This window comes from Tenrec ecaudatus, chromosome 7 (assembly GCF_050624435.1).
Source record: "Tenrec ecaudatus isolate mTenEca1 chromosome 7, mTenEca1.hap1, whole genome shotgun sequence".
In the NCBI taxonomy this organism is placed as follows: domain Eukaryota; kingdom Metazoa; phylum Chordata; class Mammalia; order Afrosoricida; family Tenrecidae; genus Tenrec; species Tenrec ecaudatus.
The window spans coordinates 133,980,600-133,999,819 of NC_134536.1; the positions used below are offsets into that span (position 1 = coordinate 133,980,600).

A 19,220-nucleotide genomic window follows, 5' to 3' on the forward strand; every position below is an offset into this window, starting at 1 on the left:
CACCAGTACAAAAATTATTGAAGCAAAAGTCATTATGCATTTGTCTTTGTAATCTGTGCAAATATCCAATTTTTTTCAAAATGACTTGCCAACATTTTTAATGAAGAAATCCATATTTTTTCAACTAAATTGAAATGCTACACACACACAGAGAAAGACAGAGTTCTTATGTATACTTGGGTTTATTTCTAGAAGTAATGTGCTCTAATGATCAACCTCTCTGATATAACATTGTTTTAATTGCTCTAATTTATAATTTGTTTTCATATACACTCAGATAGCTCCCCTTCTCATTGTCCTTCCCCCTCCCCCCCCAGAGTATTTACCGAATCAAGTATTTATTCTTCCAGATGAACTCTCTTATCCCCACTTAAAAGCCCTACTATGAGTCTGATTAACATTACTGTAGTCCTGGAATAATTAGAACTGTGTTTCTCTGATTAATAAATGAATAAATCATTTCACCATAATAAATCAGAGATATGAGTGTCTATAGGACGAGTCTTGTGAACCTTCCCAGTGAATCGTCAAACCTGGAGGTGGTCTTGGTGACCCTCAGCACAGTGCTGTAGTACAGTGACATTTGAAGAGGCTGCACAGGCTTTAAAACTTCCCTCTTCCCCTCAGAAGCAACAAAGCCCGTATGGAAGAACACACCAGCCTGTGTGACCACGAGGTGCCGAAGGGATCAGTTATCAGGCATCAAAGAACAAAAAGTCATATCATTGGATGCATACTTCCATGATATGATCGCTGAAGACAAATGGGTACATAAGCAAATGTGGCGAAGAAAGCGGATGGTGCCAGGCTATCAAAAGGTATAGCATCTGGGGTCTTAAAGGCTTGAAGGTAAACAAGTGGCCATCTAGCTCAGAACCAACAAAGCCCACATGGGAGCACACCAGCCTGTGCCATCACGAGGTGTCGAAGGGATCCGGTGTAAGGCATCATCAGAACAAAAAGATCTTACCATAGTGAATGAGGGGGGGGGGAATTCAGAGTGGAGACCCAAAGCCCATTTGTCGGCCACTGGAGATCCCCTTGCAGAGGGTCTAGGGGAGGAAGACAAGCCAGTCAAGGTGTGATGTAACAACGATGAATACTACAACTTCTCTCTAGTTCCTAAATGCTTCCTCCCCTCCCCCACCACTATCATGATCCGAATTCTCCCTTGCAAGTCTGGCTAGACCAGAGAATGAACACTGGTACAGATACGAACTGGAAACACAGGGAATCCAGGGCGGATGATACCTTCAGGACCAGTGGTGTGAGTGGCGATACTGGGAGGGTAGAGGGAGAGTGGGTTGGAAAGAGGGAACTGATTACAAGGATCTACATGTGACCTCCTCCCTAGGGGATGGACAGCAGAAAAATGGGAGACATCGGACAGGGAAAGATATGACAAAATAATTTATAAATTATCAAGGGCTCATGAGGGAGGGGAGGGCAGAGAGGGACGGGGAAAATGAGGAGCTGATGCCTGGGGCTTAAGTGGAGAGCAAATGTTATGAGAATGATGAGGGCAATGAATGTACAGATGCGCTTTACACAATTGATGTATGTATGGATTGTTATAAGAGTTATATAAGCCCCTAATAAAACGAGTAAAAAACAAATAAACAAAAAAACTTCCCTCTTCCCAGGAACTGAAGTTCCTTTTTCAACCTGTTCAGCTATCACAACTTTTCAAACCAAACAAATTGTCCCTACTCTTCTAAAAAGGACTTGGAAATATTGTGATGACATGGAACAGTGACGTCACAAGGCAGAAAGAATAAAAATCAGTCCAAGGGTGATTCCTATTAGGCAGAGGTCACATCCACTCTACAACCTGTTTTGAAAAGCCAGTTCTGATGCTACCTGTTCCTCCAACAGCACTGTCTACTACTCTGCCGGGTTTGAGGATTCATTGCAGTGGCTGTGAAGAACTACACAATACTTACAATTATGTGGTTTATTGGGGAAGTTAACAGGTTAAAATTCAGAATCAGAAATGCTCAGGTACAGTTCCTTTTCAAGATCTCCCTCTGGTCCTCTATGTCTGAGCCACAAGGCCCTTGTTGGCCTCAGCCCTGCCCAGGCAGTGTTACTGTGTTAGTCTGGGTTGACTAGAGAAACAAATTCATAGACACTCATGTATATAAGAAAGAGCTTTATATAAATGAGCAATTGTATATTAAAACTGGCCCAGTCCAGATCAAGTCCATAAGTCTGATATTAGCCCATATGTCCATACTAGTCCATGAATCCTTCTGTAGACTTATGCATCACATGCACTGATACGGAAAGCTGGAAGATCACAGGTCTGTGGGTGAAAAGTCTTGTGGAAGCATTGCAGCGCTGGTGTGGACCTCCATGTGGCTCCTCCAGCTTCAGGGCTCTGGCTCCGTCACTGTATTTCCATGTGGCCTGTCAACAGGAATGTCTAGCAGAGTGTGTGTGTCTGCCCTCCAGTGAGCTACTTTTCTCCATTGGGCCTCCAAATGAGGTCATCAAGCTGCTACTTGGTTGACAGGCTAGACTCCACCCCTTCCTCAGGTTGACAGTTATGTAACTGTCACACTTACAAAGCCCTTTCAGTGCTACAGATCAATGTCTAGATGATACAACACTGCCAGACGCCTTAGCCCAAAAGCATTAAGCTCCTACTTGGTAGAGCAACAAATCTCGCTTCCCTAATTAAGTGTTCGTGTTCAGAGGCACCTCACAATGCAAGGGAGCTTTCTAACTGAAGGGACTCAGCTTTATTTGGTCCATGTGCCAGGATGCCCATTGTTCTGTTTCATGCTCTGGCTCTTGGCTCTCTTGCTGTCACTCCTACTTATGATGTCACAATGTTCTGTCACCTGCATTGAGAATTAGTGCACAGGGAATTTAAGGATCCAAAGGACATACCACATTCCTTGCTCTTTTGATGGTCATGAAATTCCCTACGTCTTGCTTTTGAGACAGCTCATTTAATATCCAGTAGTGATGGCAAAATTGACCAAGTCCCATGTTAGAATTTTAAGTTTTTATAATTAATCCTGTTAGCAATCACTCATAACTGAATCATATAAGCCTATCAACATCTTCCTCTACCTTTCTTACCCAGATCCATTAGGAAATGAGGTGGTAGACGGCATTTGAATTGGTAGATAGCTACAAAGTCTGGCATTACTGCAACACAGCTTGTTATTGGTTGCATCTTCATAATTTAAATTTCTATGAGATCTTTATCATTTCCTTGGAGATTCCTATAGGCTAGAAGTTCTTGGGGGACAGGGACCAGTCTATCTTGTTCTACATATATTACTTTTGGCACAGTGCTTGTCTTTTGATAACATCTCCGTAAATATTTTAAATGAATAAACATACATACCCCAAAACTATATTTCTGTTTTTTTTCTTTTTTATAAATGCTTAAGATTTAGCTCTAAAGTACCTTCTATACTAATTTTGGAATTAGTGACTACTTTGAAATTTATAAAGAACATGAACTACTTTTCATATGATTTCTTTTGTTATCACTTGATATGTAAAAGTCCCCTAAAGCTTAATGACTTAAACAAATAATCATAAGTGAGATAACTCTTCATCAGGAATTTGGACAGGGTCCAATGAAGGTATCTTCTGTCTATACCATGTGATGCGCTCTGGAATTGAATCTTCTTCACATACCTGGCCCATTAATTAGGGATTCCCACCCCCCACCCCCGCCCCACCCTCAAAACAGGAATTTCGCTGGTTGGTTAGAAGCTTTTGTAGTATGCATTTTTCCTGCTAGGTGAGCATTGAAAAACTCGCTCTGAGTTAGTACACCCAGTAATATAGTCTGTTTATTGTGCCAACTAGTCCTCTATCGGAACATGTGGGTGGGAGTTTAATCAGGTTGAAGCTTGATTGGAGACAACCTAGATAAATACTTTGTTCTGCAAGCATCCCATCTCTCCCCCTGGTGATCGGACCAGCGCTTTGCAGTCTAAGCTAGTCCTTTGCCTCCACTGTGTGCTGAGCCATTGTGTGCCAAGCCAACTTGTGGATCTTGTTGCCTTGCCTTGCTTGTTTGGTTTGTGATTCCATCCAGACCTTCGCCATGTTTTTTGAGGATCCTACAGAACTGTTTAGCTCTGGAGATACTGGTTTCTGCTAAGCCACAACTTTTGGTCTTCCTGCTGTTGTTTCTGCACCCTGTTTGTCTAGCTTGAGGGCAGACTTTGCTGTCTACCTCCTTGGCCTTGGACCAGCAACCTACCTTCACACTGTTCCATAAAAGTGAGCTGAATTGAGCCCTCTGTACTGCTGTCTGGACTAATTAGCTGTTATATTCCTTCTCGATATATAAACACACACACCCACACACATATATATAAAATCTTAAGTGTCCTGGTTTGTTTCTTTAGAGAATCCTGCCTAACACAACCTTGGAAGGTTCTCTCAGGTCACAATGAATTTTTTCGTAAAGGCAGTTTCCTTCGGACCTTGCTTTTTTGGGATGGTCGATTTAAGAGAACAGCACGCAGCTATGAAATTTTGTTTCCTGCTTGGGAAAAATGCCGTAGAAAATGTTGTGATGTTGAACACAGCTTATAAGGACAACACTATGGGGGAAACAAACAAACTCTCAAGTGTATGAGTGGTTTTCTCATGTCAAAAATGGTGAAGTCTTGATTGATGACAAACCTTGTTCTGGACACCAGTCAACTTCCCAAACGACAAAAATGCCTACTTGTAGTACATTTGGACTTAGTTCCACCGGGTCAGATTGATAATCCAGCTTTTTATTTAGAGGTTCTAAAAAGATTAAATAGTAGTGTTCAACAAAAAATACCTGATTTGTGGCAGATGGGGGACTGGTTTTGCCACCATGACAATTTACCTGCTCACACAGCCATCTCAGTGTGCCTATTTTTGGCAAAAAACAGCATGCTTCTCTTGCCCCATGTACCTTCCTCACCTGAACTTGTCTGTGCGACTTTTTTGTTTTGTATATATAGTAGGGAGCCAGTTGGAAGGACCTGATTAGGATCATCTGTCTGAGCTTTGGTTTTCATGGCCATTTGTGTTCCTTAGTTCTTCTTCATGCAAGCATGGCCTCTCAGCATGATCAATGACAACTCATGCTTAGAACATCTCTTCCTCTGGGGAAAGTGATGCCAGGGCCAGCTCAAGGGGAGATGGAAATGGATTTCATTTTTCAGTGGTGAGGAAGCATGTACAGGGAGGGACGAGGGATTAAAGGAAGCCATATTTGGGACAATCTGCCACAATAATAATGTGTTTGCATAAACTCTCTAAAAGCTTCAATCCTCTTTATAAACTTTCAGTTTAAATGTTAAATTATTATTTTATACCTGAAAAATATCATTCATTTGACAGGCCAGAACAAACAAAAATAAAACATTAAGAGGCAGTAGCAGAGGTACAGAATAAACTGTCCTTAAACGCCCACAATCCTAGTATAAAAATGTCATTTGGACAGATGTGGAAACTCATTGTAGTTAGGAAACTTACTGAAGATCACACATATAATAAGAATATATTTTAAAACTTAAGAAGGAAGGCAGTAAACTATTACACTCCTTGAATTTTTTGTCAATGTCATCATTTATTGTCTTTGGTGATTCATGTACATATGTAAATATATTTATATATAATGATAGGGATATATATATGTTAAGTATTAAGGTAGCAGACAGACATTGGACCTCTACTCAAGTACTCCCTCATGGCAACACTCTGTTCTAATAACCTGTGATGTTCACCTCCCCAACACGATCTGCTGAAGACAAAATGGGTGCATAAGCAAATCTGAAGAAAGCTGATGGTGACTGGCTATTAAAAGATAAAGCATCTGGGGTCTTAGACCCTGGAAGAAAAACAAATGGCCATCTATCAGGGAAACAACAAAGCCCACATAAAAGAAGTTTACCTGCCTGTGTGATCATGAGGTGTCATTGACAGGATCAAGTTATCAGGCATCAGAAGACCCAAAACAATTATTTATATGTGAATGAGGTGGGGTGGAGTGGAGACCCAAAGCCTATCTGTAGACAATTGGACATCCTCACAGAATGGTCACAAGGAGGGGAAGACCCGCCAGGGTACAGTATAGCACTGATTAAACATACAACATTCTTCTAGTACTTTAATGGTTCCTTCCTCCCACTACCATGACCCCAGTTCTGTCTTACAAATCCGGCTCAACCAGAGGATATACACTGGTACAGATATGAGCTCTCGACACATGGAATCCAAGACAGATAAACCCCCCAGGAACAATAAAATAATGGGAGTAGCAATACCATGAGGGTAAGGGGAATGTGGGGGGAGAAAGGGGGAACTGATTGCAATGATCGACATATTTATCCCACCTACCCACCAGGGTGATGAATCACAAATGGTGAAGGGAGACAGTGGATAGTAAGATATGAAAATAATAATTTATAATTTATCAAGGGTTCATGACGGTGGCAGTGTGGGGGAGGGAGGAAAAAAATGAGGCGCTGATACCAAGTAGAAAGAAAGTGTTTTGAAAAGGATGATAAACATATATACAAATGTGCTTGACACAATGGATGTATGTATTATTATAGGAGCTGTAAGAGTCCCCAATAAAATGTTTCTTTTTAAAAATTTGGTGATTCAAAAAATAGTTTTAGATATATATATGGTTTCTAAAACATGCCTTTTGAATGCAAGTGGGTGGATCCTACTTTGCAGATAAGATAGCTTCATGAGTGAAAACACAAGTTTTTGACCTACAAGTTGTGTCATCATTAACATCTCTTGCTCTTTGCAATACAGATTCAAAATAAAATCATACTCAGAATGACTTTCAAATGTTTTATTTGTATACCTAAGTAAGAGACGTGAACCTACATCGACTAACAAGTCATTGCTATTGAGTCATGTCCAACTTCTAGCGATCCTATAGGACAGAGTAGAATTGTTCCATAGGGTTTCCAAGGGTGCAGTCATTTATGGGAGCAGACTGCTTTCTCTGTCCCCAGAAGAATTGTTGGTGGCTTTGAATCATTGACCTTTGGGCTAGAAATTCTATGCTTTACCCATTGGTGCATCTATAACACCATGCAGCTAAATCTAGATCTGTGACTTTTCCCCCCAGAGCTGTTCATTTGGACTCACCTTGGAACAGTCTGAAAAACACTAGTGTTTGGGCCCCATTCTATACCAATTAAATCAAAATCTCTGGTGGGTGGCATTCACACACCTCTTTTAAGCCCTCTGTGTGATTCCAACAAGTAGTACGCTTATTGAGAATTGCTGGTCTAATTAAAATGATTTCTGGGCTCCTGAACAGAACCTTCCTTACGTGACATGCAGGTCAGGCTGAGAATGGAGGAGTTGGGGACCATTCTTCTTTTAATTTGAATCACGAGTTCAGTGACCTAGGCCATAGAGGGCCTCACATAAGTCCAGAATACAAATGTACGAGTACAGAAACAGACTAAAGTGGCAGACCTGGAGAAAGACTGCCCTTTACCGGGACTTAGATAGTGATTAGATAGTGATGATGTGAGAGTGGGATTTGAAATAGGGTACCAGAAGCACATAATATTAGTTGCTTTCAGAATTTCATGACTGGCATAGGGAATGACCACGCCATTTGTCATTTTTGAAACTCTGAAACAACAAAAAAAGTCTGATTCTTTTAGAGTACAGTCAATATGTGATCACATGTTAAATCGGGGGTTGTCATTACTATGATCTGTGGGCCAAACTTGGTACTTTTCTGTAAATATCTTTTATGAGAACACAACCATGCTCATTCATTTACTTTTTGCCTACGGCTGTTTTTGAACCCCAAGGCAGTTAAGTTGTTGCAACAGCTGACTCCTATGTTAGATTGCTGCACTATGCAGAATTTGCTGTATTGCACATTGGACTATTGAATCACATCATTTACTTACAGCCCCACATAGATCATCTTAGTTGAATTTTGCCTTTCATATATATATACCACTAATGAGATGATTCAGTCAGTAGGACTTTCAAATGGAGATTGCAGTTAAAAAGTTTCCTTGGTGGTCGCCGGATATCCGTTGAGTGACCCTTACGAGTCCTTCTTGGTCCTGAGGCGGACTGCTTTCCACTGTTGCTGCTGATTTTGAGTTCAGAACCGGCGCCAGGCATGGGGCTGGAGGACGAGCGGAAGATGCTGACGGGCTCCGGAGATCCCATAGAGAAGGAGGAGGAGGAGGAGGAAGAACTGGTGGATCCCCTGACAACCGTGAGAGAGCAATGTGAGCAGCTGGAGAAATGTGTGAAGGCTCGGGAGCGGCTGGAGCTCTGTGATGCGCGAGTATCCTCTCGGTCGCACACGGAGGAGGATTGCACGGAGGAGCTATTTGACTTCTTGCATGCGCGGGACCACTGCGTGTCCCACAAACTCTTCAATGGCTTGAAATAATTGTGCAGACTTGTTGACCTCAACCTTCATCATCTGGGCATCAGATATTTTCTTAAGGTTTAAACATGCCATTTGTTTCTAATTTGTGTAAGTTTGTGTGAACCTCATGGATTTTGGCATGGGCAAGTAACATCCATAATTAGTACTAATTCCATCTTAATAAAGTTCAGTGATACACACACACACACACACACACACACACAAAGAAGTTTCCTTGGCATCGAGGTCAGAAGGGGAATGCATTCTGCTAGCCTGATGATATTCCTTCTGTAGGGGACCAGTATTTACTCACTTATCTGAGCTGCAATTGGGGTCCAGGAATTTACTGACCTACCTGGGTGGAGTGTGGAGATGGGATGCTATCTTCTTGCCTAGCCCCATTCTTCATTCCTCTTTATCACACTTAAAAAATTTTAAAAAATCATTTTATTAGGGGCACATAGAACTCTTATCATAATCCATACATCAATTGTGTAAAGCACATTTGTACATTCATTGCCCTCATCATTCTCAAAACATTTGCTCTCCACGTAAGCCCCTGGCATCAGGTCCTCATTTTTCCCCCTCCCTCCCCGCTCCCTCATGAGCCCTTGATAATTTATAAATTATTATTTTGTCATATCTTACACTGTCCGGTGTCTCTCTTCAGCCACTTTTCTGTTGTCCGTCCCCCACGGAGGAGGTTATATGTAGATCCTTGTAATCGGTTCCCCCTCTCCACCCTGCCCTTTTCCATACTCTGTTGCTCCCTCTGTTGAGGATAGACATGGGGTAGCTAGAGAACTTGGTCCATAAGGAGCTTCCTCTGCAGTCACTGGGGAGAAAGGTCATTTTTTAACCTGTCTTGCTAATAGTAGATCTGGTTGTTGTGGAAATTTAAAATTCAGAGCTGTCAGGTTTTTATCCTGGTACAAATAGTATTCCAGTGGATAGAGGATATTTAGCTCAGTTCCCCGAGTTTTTATTACAATAATAGGCTTATCTTTTAGCTAGAAGCCTCTTCCCCACTTGAGGTATCTAAGTGCTAGTGAGGGTTGTCATCCATTTTTGGGTTATCTACACCTGGCAAAACAGTATGAGGGGACTTCAAAAAGTACGTTGAAAAATTCATTATCTTTAGCATCCTGAGAACATTTATTCTTGTTGTTAACTGTCATTGAGTCAGCCCTTCTCTCTTGGTGACTTCATGCACAAAAGAATTGGGCTGTTGAGATCCACTGGGTTCTCATTGGTGTTCATTTTAAGAAATAGATTACCAGACTTTTCTTCCTAGCCATGTCTTAGGCTGGAAGCCCCAATGAAGTATGCTCAGCATCATATAGCAAGACACAAGCCTCCGCAGACAGGTGGAGGATGGTGGCTTCACTTACGGTACTTTGGGAGTAAAAACTAAGTCACATGAAAGGCAAGGATTCTACCACTGGACCACCACTGCCTCCAGTCTAAAAACAACTCTTCTCTCTCTAGAACATGTGAAGGTGGCTGTTTTTGCTTTTTTTCAATTCAAAGATCATTTTATCGGGGGCTCTTACAGCTCTTAAAACAATCCATACATTAGTTGTATCAAGCTGTTAATCAACTTTTTGCCTCTGATTTTTCAGCTGTATTTGTAGACATGCATGGCATACAAAGCAAGCATCTGTGACCCTGTAAATGAGATAAAATGCAATCATGTTCTCATAGATACTGGCAGCCTTATTGTTCAGTTGTAAGTTTGGAAGGAAATTACAGTCTTGAGAAAAATATTGTAATTACCTTTTTTTTAAAGATTAGGGTGTGTATTTTAAACTTTGATTATTAAATGTCAAGTCATGTGATTTCTGAATGAAGAATGTTTTTTATGAAACATATACGATGGTTTCTGACCCAAATTTCTGAAATTATTTGAAATCTGATGGTTATATTGTTACTTGTAATTCATGTATTCCATATGAAGTTTAAGATCTAAATCCATTTCTGGGTGACTTTTCTACTGAGTACCAAACCTTATTAATTGTGTCTTCTTCTGGTTGGTAATGTTTCATTTTCTGTGTTGCCGAGACTTCTAGCTGATGTACTTTTCTAGCTTGTCGTGGTTCTGAGTGCTGTTGGTGTTCGCAGACTCTGGTGTTTTCCTTTCCTAGTCTGGTAAAGCAGGAAAGGCATTTGCTCCAATTGGGTTAATAAAAGCAGGCTGAATTGTTTTCCAGAATAAAGGGTTAATGAAGATTTCATCGGTGTTGAAATCATTTGTGAATTTTTAAAAATGCATTGAATTATTTAATGTGGTTCTTCTAACCAAAATCTAATTCCCACCAAACGACTTCCTGTTAAGATGGTGGGAGAAGATACGGATAGGATTTACCTGCGAGTAATTGTGAACAGGAGTCTCCGAATGGCATCTGCTGTGTATAAAATGAGCCTCTGAGAAGCAGGAGGAGGAATCTTATTACTAGCATGAGCCTGGAGTGGAACATGTTCTCTCTGGACCAGAGATTCTGCGCAGTGGATGAACCTCCTGGATCCAGAAGACAGCTATGACATCAGAGGAGCAGCAGCAGCACTAGCAAACTAGGAGCCACGAACGAAACAGCGGTGGACTTTTCAACTCACTGAACAAGTGAGGCGGCTTACAGAATTGCGTGCCTTTGGGCTTGCTGACCTCTGGAGCTTGAGGGGAATGCCTCAAGGGTTACAGCCTATTGGCAGTCCCCCTTGCACATTTATTACCAGACTGGAAAGAACTCTGTAACATCTCCTGATAAACAACTGTTTCCTGAGCATTTTCCACTTGCATTACAGCCTGTGAACTTCCTTAACAAATTCTTTCATCTGTGAGTTACGTGGGTATTAGAGCCTAGAGAGGTAAAATAGAGACCACTTAGACAACACAAGCACTTGCTGATTTTTACCTAGCTGTTTGTGGTATGTACTTTTAAAAATGTACTTCACTTTCCCTACTAACTCTCACCTTTCTTTCTATAATAGATCAACGACTACCACCTATTCTACAAGATGAGTAACAGCCACCCTCTTCGCCCCTTCACTGCAGTGGGGGAAATTGATCATGTGCACATTTTGTCTGAACATATTGGTGCCTTGTTGATTGGGGAAGAGTATGGAGACGTCACCTTTGTTGTGGAAAAGAAACGTTTTCCGGCCCACAGGGTCATTTTAGCAGCCAGGTGCCAATATTTTCGGTAAGTGTGTAATATTTTTTTCAAGATTCAAATCATTTATAGTAAATGGTAGTATTTTCTACTTTATGGAAGGATATTGTAATCAGGTGTAATAGCAAATTCAAGGTTCCTTCAATTAAGAATCTACCCAGATTTTATCCTTGTAAACTTTGAGAATTATCCTTTTTTCCGGGGTCATTATAGAATTATGGAGCTAAAAGGCTTCCTAGAGCATACAGTACCAATCAGCCATTTTTCAGAATCTCAGAACTGTTTCTAAAGCTGAATTTGTTGGCTTCACCTTCTCCACAGAGTTGATAGCTAATTGGAGTAAAACTGATTTACCGGACAGATTTACTATGATCCTGTTTGATTTAGGAAGACTGATCTCTGGACTTCTTACTGAATTTGTGTCCATCTTGGTTTCAGATTACTGAAGACTAGGACCTGTAGATACAGTACCCCAAAAATTCTAAAACAAAAAGTTTGGTGATCCCAAAGTACATAAAACTTAAGCTTCATAGATATATTCCAGCTAAGACTAAATACATACTTTCATATTTAATATTAAAATAACACCTATATGAGGGCAAGTAAAAATGCTGAAAATGATTTTTCAAATGTATTAAACAAAAATGTGCAGCTGTTGTTTATTAACAAATTGTCATCAAGACCTGCATAATCTGAAGGTGGTGTTTCCATCCCTCTAAACCTCCCTGAAGACTTCTGTGCTCTTTGATTTACACCCGTTTGGGTTCTTGAGGGACCCACATCGTGCTGCTTCTTGGTGTTCTTTGGGTTTGGGAAAGAAAAATGTCCTAACACAGTTCTCATCGGCCAGCCTTGCTATCCTCAAAGACCGAGCAGGCGCATTGTATCTCTCTGTACAACTTTACAGGCCTCTTTCTCACTGATGTTTTACATTTTTAATAAACCTTTTTCCTAATAAGCCTCTATCTGTGATTTGTCCAATGATCTTTGAGAAAATATGACAGGCATACCCCTTTGGGATCTTTAGTGGTCAGCTTTACCCAGACCACTTGTCTACTCATTAGATACCAGACTTCTGATCTTTGCATAATTTACATTTTGTATTTTTCTCAACTTTTGGTCCACTCAATACTATTGAAAAGTTTTTGAAGAACCCTTTATTAAATCAGAACTTTTCCAACCTTATGTTTAATGATATTTTATATCTTATTCTTTCAAAAACAATTTAAGATGATCAGTATATTTTTAAACAAAAATACACATAGAAATGTGGAAAGCACCCTGATCTTGATGTCTCTTTATGGCTTGTACATTAGTGAACTTTTGTAATCTTTAATGGCTTGCTAGACTACATTTATGATCATTGCCTATTTTAGACAGGTTTGCATCACTGACTGTTAGTAGTTGAAGAGTTCTAAGAGCACAGAATTTCCCAGGTAAAACTCATTGTCCTCCAGTTGGTTCCAACTCACGGTGCCCCCTGTGTTGAGAGTAGGAACTACCCCATCGTTTCATGTCTGTGGCTTGTTGGAAGCAGACCACAAGGCCTTTCTCTTGATCGCCTCTGGGCGGGTTTACACTGTTAGGCTTTCGGTTAGTACATTTAACTGTTGTGCTACCCAAAGACTCGATTCTCAGGTAAGGACGAGTTACCTTCACAGAAGACTTCCATAGTAAATATCATTCTGTCTCCTTGTCAGAAATGGAGGCTTGTATGTAGTCATAAGAATGAATATTCTTTATTATATCCTCTATAACTGTAAAATAAGGGTGTTATGTAGTGCAAGTTCAAATCTTGCTACTAGGGTTACATGTTCACAGGTTTAGTCCAAGCAAAATCATAAGCTAGCTAGACACCTCCTCCCAGTAATTACATTTTAGCTTCATTACTTTAGTCTCATTAGTTCTCCCTGCTGCCTCCCCACCCCCAAACAAAACAAAACAAAACAAAACAAAGTAAGCATTCGTTTTCTAAAAGTCCAGCTCTGGTTAAATGTTAATCTGTAAGTCTTTGGTTTCAATTCATCTCCCACAATAACCAATGACTTCACAATAGTAAATGATTATAAAGTACCAACGTGATATTAGTACAACCAGTCACGTTCAGTCCAAAATGAGTGCCGAAGACCCAGAGAAGCCATAAAGTGTAACTAAGTTTATTCCTTTATCAGTGGGGTTTCTTGACTGCCCAGGTGACCAAATGCAACCAAATAAAGTGAATGTAACATCAGAATTGTATTTAGTCAGTAAACCATGATGAAGCTTAGAACTGGATCACCTGACCTTTCTCTTCTTCTCTTCCTCCCAGTTAAAAATGCTTGCATCTCTTAATAGCCAACATTCTATACTTGGGCTCACTACATTCAAGTCTCAACACAATCTTCTCTAGTTTTTGCCTGCTTCTGGAATGTTGGTTTAGTCTGCCCACCATAACCACTCTGCGTCCTGTCATATTGTCGCTTTCCCTGGACCTACACAGAATCTTTGCTCTTGTACTGTCACTTTGTGGGGTGGTGCTTGGGCTTGCCTGCCACACTTGTTACAGCGCTCTCGTAAACATGGTGAACGTTCCTGAAACCTGCCAGTCATTCTGTAAGGAGCCTTGTATCTACTGTTCTAAGTGATCTTTTTCGTCATCAGGCCCTTGATCCTGCTTTGAACTGCTGCTAAGAGTTAGCAATTCCACCCCAGATGTACTGAATCAGTTTCAACAAGGGAATCACCTGAGAAGCTTTTTTTTTTTTTCAATGTCGCTTCTGATTCAGTACACCTGGGGGCGGAAATGCACATTTTTCAGCAGAGGTTTGAACCCCTTCTATGCTCTGTTCATAACCATTTCTACGGCGCCGCATGTCTAGATAAGTAGCCACTGGAATGAGGGTCCGTCTTGCTGAGGTTGCCCTGGGAAGTTCTGTAATTTAGCAATTTTAAGTTTTGCTTGGATACTCTGGTTAGAAAACCTTCAGACGTGGTTTTAGGTTTTGCATAACTCAGTGATGCTGCCTGCTGGGGATATTCATGAATCATATATGGTAGTTTGAGCTATTTTTCTTGAGGTGAACCAAGAGTGCCAGATACAGGGTATAGTGGAAGAAATTCCAGGTAGGTATGGTGGAAACCTCTGAAATTCTAGTACTATGAGACTATCAGGACAGAGGGATTCGTACTAGGAGGTATAAGGCAAATAGAGGTAGGAATTTAAATCCTTTACCTTCCTTGATTTTCTAGTTTTAAAATTTCAGATGAGCAGTAACATACAGCATTTTTTAAAATCTGAAAAATATTGAAAGTAAAAAAATACCCCAAATGCCCAATCCTATTACCAATTTTTAACTTATAAAGTAACAAATCAAAGCCCTTCCCTATCAGCGTTCTATTCATGTTCCCACAGGCAACCACTGTTCATACTTAAATGTAACTTTTCTTTTTTTAATAGTTTTATTGGGAGATAGTACACCTATCATACAATTCAATAGTTTAGTTCCCTTAAGAAGAATTGTACAATCATTACCCCAAATCAATTTTCAAACATTTTCTTTCTTTTTTCATCATTAAATTGCTTTTAAAATGAGGTATGTAGTCCCAATCAGTTCTAGTGCTCCGTCTCCACTCCAGCATACATTGTGTGCTCCCCCAACTCCCTCACCCTCCCTATCTCCCACCCCTCACTTGTACATAGGTCTCCTATAAGCCCTGGCATCAGTTATTATCTCTATGCATCTACACCTTTTGTGCTTCACAAACTGGAAAACCAACAGAAACAACAAAGTGGTAAGGATAAAATGATGATAAAAAGATAAAAATACGAATAATGAGTAAGAAGAAAAATAAGACCACTATCAGTATTTAAAAGGCCAAAGAAGAAATTTTTGTCATGGAACAAGCAAGAAATAATTTCACCTAAAAAAATTTCAGGTTGGGGCTAGACTCTAGAACAGCAGGTCTCAACCTGTGGGTCATGACCCCTTTGGGGCTTGAATGACCCTTTCACTGGGGTCAGTGTATAACAGCAAAATTACAGATATGAAGTTGTAAGGAAAATAAATTTAATGGTGGGGGGGGGGGGTCGTCACCACAACATGAACTGTAGGAAGGTTGAGAAAACCACTGCTCTAGAGGGAGGTAAACTGACCACGTGTCAACTTTGATCCAGTATCATCATGATTACAGTGCTCTCTGCGTGATAGGCAAGCTGTTCCAGACCCTGGCCTGTGGCTTGGTGATATTAGTACAACCAGTCACATTCAGTCCAAAATGAGTACCGAAGACTCAGAAAAGTCATAAAGTGTAAATACGTTTATTCCTTTACCAGGGGGGTTTCTTGAGCAAATGCCACCAAATAAAGTGAATGTAATATCAAAATTTTATTGTTTAGTCAGTAAATCTTGATGAAGCTTAGAACTGGTTCACCTGGCCTTTCTCTTCTTCATCTCCCCCCCAGTTAAAAATGCTTGCGTCTCTTAATAGCCCACGTTCTCTGAGCTGGCTTCATCTGACTAGATACTCTGCAGATTTGTTTTGGGCCCACGCTGCCCTCTGTGTCCTTCTACAGATTGGGTGTTCACAATGTAAGCTCTCGTACTTTCCCCTTTGTCATATTTGAGTTGTGTTATTGTCATCTTTGGATCACACAAGCTGGCGTGCTTCTTCGATGTGGACTTTGGTAACTCCTCACTTAAATGGCTGCTTGTTTGAATACAAGCCTTTAAGACCCCAGAGAGTACCCGATTGATAGCTGGGCACCATCTGCTTTGATCCCCACACTTTGCTGTAACATCCTTATCTTCAGTGATGGCGGTGAATATCAAGCAGGGCCATGTTATCAGAACTGTTCTTGGATTGGGGCTAGAGTAAAGAGGGGGCCCAGAATCCATCTGCTTATCCCTGGGATATGCACAACTCAAGTTTAAACCCCCTAAGACCAACTACTCCAACAACAGCAACAAACCAACCAGCAAAAACAAAAACAAACTTAGGCAGGAACACAAACACCCATAGAAACGGAAGAGTAAAACGTCGTCAATCATCCCCTTGTGGTATGAGGCGATTGAACTGGTAACACCATCAGTTTTTCCAGTGACACGCTCTCTGTTGGCGTGGGGTGTCAATGCCAGTACAGTTCCACCGTGAGCCGCAGCTCATGAGTTGTTGCTCTACACAGGTGGATCTATTCGATTGAGCTTTGTTTACCCAAGTGTGGGGATTGGTGCTAAATTTAACTTTTCTAGATTTTTCTGTATTAACTTTTTTGTTTTTTTATCGTTTTATTAGGGGCTCACACACAATCCCCTATCACAATTCATACATACATCATTTGTGCAAAGTACATTTGTACATTCATTGCCCTCATCATTCTCAAAACATTTGCTCTCCACCTAAGCCCCTGGCATCAGCTCCTCATTTTTTTACCCTTCCTCCCCCTTGCCCTCTCCCTCATGAACCATTGATAATTTATAAATTATTATTTTGTCATATCTTTCCCTGTCCTATGTTTCCCTTCACCTACTTTTCTGTTGTCTGCCCCCCAGGGAGGAGGATTAGATCCTTGTAATCGGTTCCCCTTTTCCAACCCACCCTCCCTCCACCCTCCTAGTATCGCCACTCTCACTACTGGTCCTGTAGGGATAATCTGCCCTGGATTCCCTGTGTTTCCAGTTCCTGTGTACATCTTCTGGTCTAGCCATATTTGTATTAACTTTTATTGATTTTTCTAGATTTAACAAACGAGGGGGCTTCAAAAGGTTCATAGAAAAAAGGAATGAAAAAGATAATGGATCTTTTTAAATGAACTTTTGGAAGATGTCCTCTCCCCCTTGTATTAGTATATACCTGTATACTTACAGATTTGAAAGTGTTGGGCTGCTTACCAAAAGGTCAGCAGTTCAAAACCATCAGCCGCTTCTTGGGAGAAAGATGAGGCTCTCTACTCCTGTAAAGAGCTGCAATCTCAGAAAGATGTGGGGGCAGTTCTGCTCTGTCTTATAGGATCTCTAGGTTGGAATTGACTTGATGACAGCAAGTTAGGTTTAGTATGCAAGGACGTATAAATATGGAGTTTATACATTTTTCTTCCCATGTAGCACATAAGGATCTTACTCACTCACAAGGTGCTCTACTTGTGATCAGTACATACTGACCTCCCTTGATCTGCATAGAATATATGTAGCAGTTTTTAAAACCATGTTCCTAATAATAAGACATTAAACTCACCCACGCCCCTTCAGTATTTCCAGGCCTTCAGTATATACTTTTATACATTTTATTTTTTTATATATTTTATTAGGGGCTCATACAACTCTTATCACAATCCATACATATACATACATCAGCTGTATAAAGCACATCCGTACATTCTTTACCCTAATCATTTTCAAAGCATTTGCTCTCCACTTAAGCCCTTTGCATCAGGTCCTCTCTTTTCCCCCCACTTTTATACATATTCTAAATCTTGATAAATTAGTTCTTGAGAACTAATTTCTGAAAATGAAATTCCTGAGTTGAAGGATATGTGTATTTTAAATTTGAGTAGACATGGGTAAATTACTTTCTGAAATGGAGTATTTTATATACTTCTCAAAATATATGAGTGCCTCTTTCCTCTTGCTTCTGCAGTAATGGATAATAAGAGGTTTTAAAAACTTCTGCCAGTCTTCACATCTGGTTGTTATTTAATATTGTGTAGCTGATCATGTGCTTTTCTGTAGTGTTAATTTTTAAACTGCCTTATGAACATTTAATATATTTACATTGATTTCGCTGTTCCTCTCAACAACTCAGCTATCTTTTTGTACGTTATTTATCTTGAGCTCTCAGGATATGTTATTAGCTCAACTGTTATAGAATTAATTCAAAATAGTTGTTGAAATGTTTCTCTTGCTTTCTTGAGACTCATTTAAAGTAATCACTTTGGGAAAAAAATAATCACTTTGTATTTTTCCCTTGGATCTTGGTGTTATTAAGTAAATTTATGTGCTTGCTTGGCAGCCAACTTATTTAATTTTTTTCCTGTTTTTATTCTCTCTCTCCCATCTGTTTTCTGATCTGCAGAGCACTGCTGTATGGTGGCATGCGAGAGTCGCAGCCTGAAGCTGAGATCCCCCTGCAGGACACAACTGCTGAAGCATTCACAATGCTGCTTAAGTACATCTACACTGGGCGTGCAACACTGACAGACGAGAAGGAGGAGGTGCTGCTGGACTTCCTGAGCCTGGCTCATAAATATGGATTCCCAGAGCTGGAAGACTCTACCTCTGAGTATCTGTGCACCATCCTTAACATTCAGAATGTCTGTATGACTTTTGATGTTGCCAGTCTCTATGCGCTTCCCAGGTTAACTTGTATGTGCTGCATGTTTATGGACAGAAATGCTCAGGAGGTGCTCTCAAGCGAAGGCTTCCTCTCCCTTTCTAAGGTGTGTCATTTCTTTTTTTTTCTTCTTTATTTTCTAAGGTGTGTCATTTCTACAAGTCATGCACTGTTGTATTTATACTTGGACCATAGAAATGCAGTAAGGGAATTGGAGTAAGAAAGGAAAGCCCTTTGGTTTGGAACATGCTAGCTGGTTTAGTCCCTTGCCTCTGACTGCTAGGACTTTATGTCATATAACCATTGCAGATCAGTTCTACGCTTATAAGGACCTTCTACTAAGTTTGATATGC

At 40.5% G+C, this 19,220-nt stretch overlaps 1 protein-coding gene and 1 pseudogene across 2 annotated transcripts in view; both read left to right on the forward strand.

The window, feature by feature from the left end:
• Positions 1-19,220, forward strand: part of BTBD9 (BTB domain containing 9) — a 512,908-nt gene that overhangs the window by 55,540 nt on the left and 438,148 nt on the right. For both annotated transcript variants that reach the window (XM_075555166.1, XM_075555167.1), the window contains exons 2-3: positions 11,381-11,592; positions 18,610-18,973. In XM_075555166.1, coding sequence (XP_075411281.1) covers positions 11,408-11,592; positions 18,610-18,973 — 549 coding nt within the window. In that variant the 5' untranslated portion in view covers positions 11,381-11,407. The remainder of the gene's footprint in view (positions 1-11,380; positions 11,593-18,609; positions 18,974-19,220) is intronic.
• On the forward strand, positions 8,037-8,581 carry LOC142452961 (cytochrome b-c1 complex subunit 6, mitochondrial pseudogene; annotated as a pseudogene).